A 9708-nucleotide genomic window follows, 5' to 3' on the forward strand; every position below is an offset into this window, starting at 1 on the left:
AATTATCCCTTTAATTGTGCATCTTAATTTCCCCCATTTTTACATTGATTACATTTTCCATTTTCTAATGTTCAAGATTGTCTTTTAAAAGATGAATACATTAATTTCTACATTAGCCATTTATTAGCTCTCAAGAATGACATGAAAATAATTATCAGCTGACTGGAATCAGACAGAATTTTAATACTGAACCAGTAGCGTAGCCAGAAAATAGATTTTGGGTGTGCATATGAAAATCTGGGTGTGCCACATTTATTGTCATATTACTGTGCAAAATTATGGGATAGTATTTTTGTCGCACTGTTTCCGTCCAACCATACTCATAGTGGTAATTTTCAGGTCGTGTCAACATCAGTGGCGTACCGAAAATTTCATCCATATTTCTTCCAAATCAGCGGGAACAAGCTGCGAGAGTGAGCACGGGTAACGTTACTCAGGAGTTTGCGAGCAGTGTCATCACGGACATTACTGCTTCTAACGTGGGCGCGGCTGTGGTGAATGATATGCTTTTTTGTGAAAAGTTCTTAATAAATAAATACGTAATAATTACATACTATTAAATTCCACAGTACTAATTCACGATTTTGAATGAAAAGGTGAATCCCCCATCTAATTATGCGGTGAGGGGCCCCGCCTCCACTTTTGTGGGTGGGCCAACGCAGTTTGCGCTACGCCACTGGTCAACATGTAGTTAATTGTTAAATGCAATAATTTTCGTCCAAATACAATAATTTTGAACTTCTGGTACGATAATTTTGAACTTCTGGTACGATACTTGGACATTTCCAATCTGGCAACACTATCTGTTGATGTTGGGCCCGTGGAGAGAGAAACATCCTCATCAGGTGTCCGGCTGTCCATCAAGCCAAGGTTTTTTGCTAAAAAAAAAATTAAGAAAGGAGCTCTGCGACATATCGCTAGCTAGCAATGTGCAATCAAAAATGATCTGTTTATATCATAGACTGCAGGGGTCACAGTCAGCTGCTGTTTGCTGATTGGTTGGCAGTCCAAATGTCGGCAGATATATTTTAACAAAAATAATTTAAAATGTAAATTACATTTTAACATTTTGAGCATTATTGCACCATATATTGGATTCTTATTTCTGTGCCCCTGAGAGTATGATTTAGAATGTTCAGTGGCGTCACAGAACAGCCAGATTCAAACAGCTTTCGCGCGTTGGCTGGCACTGAGCCAGAGACAGATGCGCTCAGCGCTTGTCATGTATCAGTGTTTTCAACCACATAATGTTTATTTTAGGTTTCATACATTTAAATATACATAATCACTAGTAAAAAAAAAATACACTGGTAGTTTGTAAAATGCAGTGATGTCTATGGAAGCATCTAATCAAAAGAAATTAGCAGACGTGTTTTATATATCAGACACACATAGCAGAACAATAAAGTTTACTCTATTCTTTGTCCAGTTAAACAGCCTTTCATGTATTTCGGGAGAAACTGGGGAATTCAAGTGCTGTACGTTAAATCCGGCTGACAGGACTCTGAACTGCAGCGCTCATCTCGTTATAGATCAAGATAATTTATAAAGGTTTTTAAACGAAGAATCGGAATATCAGATAGTTGACATGGTAAGCAAGTTTGTGTATATATTTTAATAAAAAATGAAAAACTAAAAACGAATACCGATACATCTGTTAGTGGCTGCGGCGTGTCACGTGACAATCATGACGCGTTGCCATGGAAACACGGGGTCATTTAAAATATTTGTAATTTACGCGTAAAAGGGTTGATTTAAAATATATATATATATATATATTTTTTCTAAGTAAACAACAATAGCCCAAGTTTAGTAAAAAAAAATTTATTGAGACTATAAAAAATAATTCTGCATCTATTTTTAGGTGTGCTATGCCACTGTACTGAACGCACATCACATCTAACACATGAATGCACATCAAGTCCTGAAACTATGTGGTCTATACTTAAAGGTCCCGTTTTTTGTGCTTTTTTTAAGCTTTGATTGTGTTTAAAGTGTGCAATATAACATGTGTTCATGTTTCGCATGTAAAAAAGTATTTACACAGTACATTTTTCACACAATTCACCCATTCACCAAAAACTGTTTTAGTGACGTCATTACTGCAGGGAACTAGAGGGCTGTAGTCCAAAAGGGTCATTTTTGTAGGCGAATTCTGTTAAATAAAATATCTCGCTTGGCATTGAACTTTGAGTTTTAGAATTTTACAGATATTATTTATACTCTTAACAACAACATTACACATTAACCAAAATTTAAAACATGGGATCACAAAAAACGGGACCTTTAAGACCATGGGGCTCTTAAACTCCCTCACAATCAATCCAGCTCACTCTGTTAGGAAGGTAAAGGCGTCTTTGTCCTCTGAGAGAGCATGAATGAGAGAGGGCACCTGCACACAAAAGACATCGGGGCTGGGAAACCCCATACGTCTCCTGGGACCAGTACTCCTGAATGCAGGTGGCCCTAGCAACCACATTCTTATAAGATATGCCTGATAACAGACATAAACCTGCCGCCAGGTGAAGGCTATCCTCATCTCTGCCTCAATAAAACACTCTCGATCCAATGCACACACTTACAAACAAACACATCACAGAGGACATTCCAAAATTCCAAAGCTCACCACAAAAGCTTTTGGTTACCAAGTAAACAAGGGCTGTGATTGGACAACTGGGTGCTGTTCAAGAATATCTGAAGAGCTGAAGATTCTTAACACCATTTGTGAGGAATGTGTGACATTCCAGCCTCCATGCAAGGCCATTATTCCACTGTGTGGAATACTGTGTGGAATAATGTGGCATGTGTGGCCTCTTACAGTCATCGAGTTGAGGGCTATTCAGAAAAAGAGAAAGGACAAAGAAAGGTCATTAATGTTAAGCATGAAATTTTCGAGAGGTTTTACAGTAAAAGGACGTGGAAACCATTTTCATCTTTGTCCTTGAACACTACTGAAACATAATATACTTCCTTTCTTCTGTGGAACACAAGAGAAGACAATTTGTGTGTGGGGGTGTGTGTGTGTGTGTGCTTTTGTTTCTGTGACATATCAGGACACAACTCTGTATAATGACATGGGTATGACACAGGTATTACAAGGAGAGGATGACTTATGAGGACACAACCCATGTCCCCATTTTTCAAAACGCTTATAAATCATACAGAATGAGATTTTTTGGGAAAGTAAAAATGCACAAAGTTTCCTGTGAGGGTTAGGGTTAGGTGTAGGGTTGGTGAAGGGCCATAGAATATACAGTTTGTACAGTATAAAAACCATTACGCCTATGGGATGTGCCCACTTTTCACAAAAACAAGTGTGTGTGTTTTCCATACAAAAAAAAGTCAGTGGGATCAAAGTTGTTTTGGACCCCACAGACTGTCATTATATGGACAAAAAACAACTGAAACATTAGTCAAAATATCTTCTTTTGGGTTCCAAAGAAGAAAGAAAGCCAGGTTTTGATATGACAGGAGGGTGAGCAAATTACAGGATTTTTATATATATATAAAACAGTAGGAACTAAAACAGGAAACGCTACATTGAGAGACTGGAAGTCTTTTGTTCTCACATGTGATCAGTTTCATGAAATATCCCCGTTATGGAACAGAAGGATACGCTGGTTCCCTTTGAAACTAATAAGACAATGTGAGCACTCTAATATTTCACCAGATCTATTCAGTGAGGCCAGATGTACCGCATGTCCAACATTAATCATTACTGCTTAAGTATGAGTTGAAAGCGTACACATAAAAACAGTCACTAAAAGAGTCAAGGGTGTCATTAGTCGCAAACATAAAAGAGAGTAAATGTATCCCATCCTTAGCTCCATTTCAAATGCTACAGCTGCATCCCTTATTCAACAAGACAGTGTGGAAAAATCTGTCTTATCTAAAAGTAAAACCTAGAAATAGACATGTTCACTCTTCTTCACTCCTGGAGAGAAAGAGAAGGAAACAGGAAGACACACATATAGAGAATGAGAGAATGCATTTCTCCAGCCACGTGATGCTGGGTCCATAATAAAAAGAGCCCAGATGAGGGCAGCTGGCATTACAGGAGCGCTGGAAGGAAAAATCAGGAAAAATCAGGGTATGAGGTCCCAACATGGGTGCCACTGATATCAGCGAGACAAATAAACTGCCAATCTAGATCCCTCACTATAACAATCACTTAAAGGTCTAACAAACCCGGAGGTTAAACATTTACATAAAACATCTTTAGTGTCAGACAAAAGCTTTTATACATCACACCTTTGATTTAAAGTAATATTCCAGATATTGGTTGACAATGCAATGCCATAAACCCATTAAGATTTTATAAAAAATCGGCTTCCATTAAAAACAGTTAGAGCTCAAACAATGTTCTAATAATTTTGACTTAATTTAAGTTTTTACATAGTATTGAATATCATTACTTTTATAAAATTATAAGCTTCACTTTTCTGTTCATGGTAAAGTCCATGGTAAGCTCCTAACTGTGTGTTTTTGTTGTTGTTTTGTTTTTTAAGAAAAGGGGAAAAAGTAAAACATTTTTTTTTTTCTGGTAATCAACATTGTATCAGTGTCTTATACCAAGAATATTACTTTAAAACACTGAGGTGCAGCAAAAATAGAAATTAACCGTTAAAATGAACCAGAAATATTCAGGTGATACAGTAGCCAATTATTTGACTTTCACAAACACACTTCACGATTGCAGTTTGCAGGTAGTTCTATTTTGAAAAACATCCAAATCTAGACGCATACTCTCACTGTGACTCAGTACATTTGCTATTTGCAGATGGCAGATGCAGTCATGGAGTTCTTGTTACTATGCCTATACACCTGCTGGGACACACAGCTATGTTAGAGTTTCCGGCCTTGAATATACAGAGAAATGTTTAATTCGGAAGCACAAGGAGTCAAAAGAGACTTGGCTTGCTTAAACAGAACGGTTTCATTATGAAACTGAAATGAAACTTCAATGGAATTTCTCAAGATGTTTCAGGCCAGGTTTGAGGTCAGTGACAGCAAACTGGTCAACTGGTTCTTATATCTGAACAAACACGAACACAACTATGGAAAATCTTTTATTTTCATAAATAATTAATATACTAATATATGTTATTATTACTTTTATAAAATGATTTGTTTTTCTGTTTTTCTTTCACTTCCATTGTAAGTCATTGTAAGTTTTTTGAGGTTGACTTCTCCGAAATAGCTTTAAATATTCAAACTTTCTTTAGAAGCTAGGCATACCATGGTTCTGTCCCTAGATGGTACTCAGATGACTTGCTCTAAATTTATCCTGAATACTTAGGAACAGTAATTAAGTATTAAATATTGGGTGGATACTCCTCCAAAATAAAGCATGCTTCACTCATAAATAATGATGTTTGAGGCCTGGGATTCCCGTTATTAAAGGGACAAACAGCCTCTGGCTGAACTTAATGTTTGTGTTCAATAGTGTTTAAAATATTTCGACACAAACAAGGGCGTAGGTTCTGTACTGCCTGTAAATGTGCTAAATGCCCTGTCATAATGAGGGACAGGAGTCAGAAGTCAGAAGTCTCTTCACAAACACTCACACAAAGCCAGTATGGGACAGAACAGCATCTTGTTTTATCAGTGGTGTTGCCTTACAGGCCAGTCAGTCCACTGCTAATGAATAGATGGGCTTGTCTATGTGTGTGTCTCTTGAGATACAGAGATACAAAAAGCTCTAAATCATTACAAATAAGCTTATCACAATCATTAGTATGCATTTGATACCAGGCTGGATGTAAAGAGAACATGCTTTCTATCATGATCTGTTGACATATTTCCTATTGAAACAGGACGTTGGATGTAGGGCTTCATGATTATGAAAATAAAACCCAAATCTCTTCATCCAATCGCAAAGGCTTTAACTGAATAAAATAAACATATGTGATACACTGATACATGTTTTATAGTGCAGTGTGGCACTGTGTTTATTCAACACATGCATTAACAGTCAGCTTAAAGTAAATGCTGGACACATAATAATAATAATATTAATAATAATTAATTATTATTATTATTATTATTATTATTATTATTATATGTCAATATTGATATATAATCACAAAAACTGCCAAGCTTTTCAGTACATCAAACCTAGAGCTTTAAAAAATATTTATTTTTATCTGAAAAATAGCAAATAGATTTCAAAACTGATTTCAAAATTCTGCAGCCCTAGTTGAACAGCATAGTTAGAAGGTCTTGCCTTTTGTAATTGCTAATATTTAATTTGTGTCACATCCTGGCAAAAACCTTTTCTGTTTTTCAACTGTTGTCATTTTAGAAGATTTTATTGGACATAAATCTCATATGACCCTTGCAAACAAAAAAAGTCTCAGTTTTGCTGTGTCAGCTAAAAGGAACTTGTAAACATGGATTTCGTCCAGGGGCTTTTTGAGTATTTTTTATATTTTGGCTTTAGCATATAAAGCTATTTTCTTTGGGTCAAAATTAAATATTTATATCCTAAACAAAACTCTAATACTTTCTCCATAAATCACACAGCTCTTCAAAGCGCCAAAAGAAAAGCTTACTGGTCTTATTCGGTCAAAATGTACTCACCCCCAAGCTGTTCAAAACCTGTATGAACTGCTTTCTTCTGCTGGATACACTAGAAGATATTTAAAAGAATTCTGGTAACCAAACAGGTAGCCTTTGACTTTCATAGTGTCTTCCAGCAACTGTTCAGTTGCTCATACAGGTTTGGAAGGACATGACAGTGAGTAAATAATGGCAGAATTAACATTTTTGGGTAAGCTATCCCTTTAAATGTACTTGAGACTAGAGTGTTTATGTTTGAGATTCAAGCAATCATGTCTTCTTTAGAGTTTCTGTAACTGACTGATTAAGGCTAAAGCCCTTCTTTCATAGTTTCATGTTTTCATGTTTTGAGAGATTATACATGACTTCTGCCAAAGCTGAGACGGTCTTGCCTGTTCAGTCTGTTAACCAGTAACCCTATACACTGAATACAGGGTGCGATAAATAAGAAAACGTCTTTCAACAGAAGGATGTCTCCATGAAAAGACTTTTTATCAAAGTGGCCAAACTAAAAAAAAAAAAAAAAGAGACAGATTGAAAGTGAAAGTGAAGTGACATTCAGCCAAGTATGGTGACCCATACTCAGAATTTGTGCTCTGCATTTAACCCATCCGAAATGCACACACACAGAGCAGTGAACACACACACACACTGTGAGCACACACCCGGAGCAGTGGGCAGCCATTTATGCTGCGGCGCCCGGGGAGCAGTTGGGGGGTTAGATGCCTTGCTCAAGGGCACCTAAGTCGAGGTATTGAAGGTGGAGAGAGAGCTGTTCATGCACTCCCCCCACCCACAATTCCATCCGGCCCGAGACTAGAACCCACAACCCTTCGATTGGGAGTCCAACCCTCTAACCATTAGGCCACGACTTCCCCAAAATAAGATAAGAAAGATAAGAAAGCCAAAGCAAGAAAGTGTTCAGGTCCATTCTGTGTAATATGACACTGATGAGAAACAGGTTTTAACAAATAGAGAAAAAGATGGGAATTTGGATTTGGTCATTTTAACATTTTCTTGGCCTCATGAAAAGGAGAAATTAACAGAAAATCTCCCTTTTTTTTGTCTTGCAGGTTGATGAAGGCAAGAAACTGACAGAAATTACATTTTGTATGAACTACGACTATACAGGTTACCCACGATTCAAATCAGCTAGCAGTTTTGTTATGCTAATGCACAATGTCTGCCACATTAGAGGAGCTTTTTCCACATTAAATCAAGGTGAAGGGTGCACTGAGCCAATTCCCAAAGTACTAGCAATGCGGGAAGACCTAATGAATTAAAGTGCCAGCAGAGAATTACCAACCACACCGGTCACATGACCTTATCATCCCATATAATAGCGATGTCATCTGTCACGCATTCAACTGATAAACACTCAAGCAGGCAAAAAACTGGCAATCCACAGTGTGATCAAACACAAAGAGGCGTTTTCTCACTGAGGAACTGAAACATGACCACGAAGTGTCGATCATTTTTCATTAGTGTCACAATAAGGGAGGGATTCTAGAGCAGAGTGAAAAAGCACAACAACTTCATGCAACAGATCAGTCTCAAGTGTGTTTTCCCAAAAAAAAAACACTGCAAAGGAAAATACGCTTATAGAGTTGTTTCATCTCTTTTTTTCCCCTGGCGTGTCATTCCGTGAATCTCGCCTACACCCAAAAACCAAAGATTTCAGTGAAAACAGTTACAATGCATTCTTTGTGCACATTCACTCAGTGTGTAAAGCACCTTGTATAACCTACTTTCTTATCTCTTTCCCCAGTGACCAGCGATATGCAAAATAGTAGTTAGTGGGGAGCGGGGTTGCCCGAGGTGTTGATTTTCTCACTATTATAACTTTTCTTTTAGACGTTTTCTTAACTTATAGGAGTTGTTACAACTGGGTTCTTTAAACCCTTGTTAAGAATTTAAAGTTGATAAGGCCCCTAAGTAAAGACAATGGTTTGGGGAGGGGGCAAGGTAGGCTATGTATAGATTAATGTGTGGTTTTAAAAAAATATATATAATTCATTTAATTTTATTACTATAATGCTTAAACCCTATTTTCGTTAAGGTAACAACAAAAGTTTGGTTATAAATTAGAGCGCGCTAAATAAACCCTCGCAAACTGTAGTACATTAGTCACGTGGGCCGCTCGAGAGTATCAAAACACTGATTATTTAGCACTTTACTAGAGATTTACATATCACAAAACATTTGATTCAAGAGCCATCTTACTGTTTAGAGGTGCTACAAGGAAATGTAACTCGAGAATGTCCTTGAATACGACTACTTCAAAAATGTCAACATATATTCCTATTTGTGTTATTAGTATGACCAAAGCACTGACATAATTCAGCTAACTTGAAAAACAGGTTGGCGAAATTCGTGGTCGTTCAAGCGTTCTTCCTTTTTTGCTTGGAGTAGCCTACATTTAGCCTACATTCAGTCGCGTTTTTAAACGCTTGAACGCGTCCTGGATGAACGCAACAGGACCTTTTCGCCTGTCAGTTCTGAAGGCACGCTCATTTGTGTACGTTTAAAGATGAAAATCAAGAGATGACAAACAAACATCAAAACCCACTTGTTGAAATGTGGCTCGGTTGTGCAATCGAACCGAAACCAGTAACGCAGGAGAAACAGGATGTACACTGACGTTCATTAAAACAAGAGCCAAGATGCTGATGTCTTCCGATCACAGCTCCCATTTCCCGTAAATTTACATGAACTGTACTGAAACGGACCAGCAAAGGATGCCGAATGTCACCATTCAAACACGTAACACGTTCATGCGACACGTCTATGTTGACATACATTACTTGAACACCCTAATTTTACTTGAACGTGGAGACCCCGAAGCCTGCCAGCTGTGCTGTCCATGCAAATCATTTTTCCTATTGAGAGCATATGTAAGAGACACAGCGTCGCTTACCTTTAAACTGTAAGGAGTGGTGTGTTTTAATTCTCACAGTTCCTGATATGGACTCCCCGGGGTTGTAGACCACTTTGTTATTAGTGAAAGTGATCTCGAATTCCTGAAGCTTTCCCATGTCTTTCAGAAGCACCACTCAAATCCTCACGGAAAATGAGATCGTCGGTAAACTAGGGGTAAATGCGGCCAGTTTCACGTCCCACCTGCGGCTCTCATGTCCCCGCCCATCA

General features: G+C 37.7%; 1 protein-coding gene across 1 annotated transcript in view; it reads right to left on the bottom strand.

Moving 5' to 3' along the window:
• Positions 1–9708, bottom strand: part of LOC127941885 (arrestin domain-containing protein 1) — a 34772-nt gene extending 25064 nt beyond the window's left edge. Inside the window, exon 1 of the mRNA XM_052537332.1 lies at positions 9479–9708. Coding sequence (XP_052393292.1) covers positions 9479–9596 — 118 coding nt within the window. The 5' untranslated portion in view covers positions 9597–9708. The remainder of the gene's footprint in view (positions 1–9478) is intronic.

This window comes from Carassius gibelio, chromosome A21 (genome assembly GCF_023724105.1).
Source record: "Carassius gibelio isolate Cgi1373 ecotype wild population from Czech Republic chromosome A21, carGib1.2-hapl.c, whole genome shotgun sequence".
NCBI classification, from domain to species: Eukaryota; Metazoa; Chordata; class Actinopteri; order Cypriniformes; family Cyprinidae; genus Carassius; species Carassius gibelio.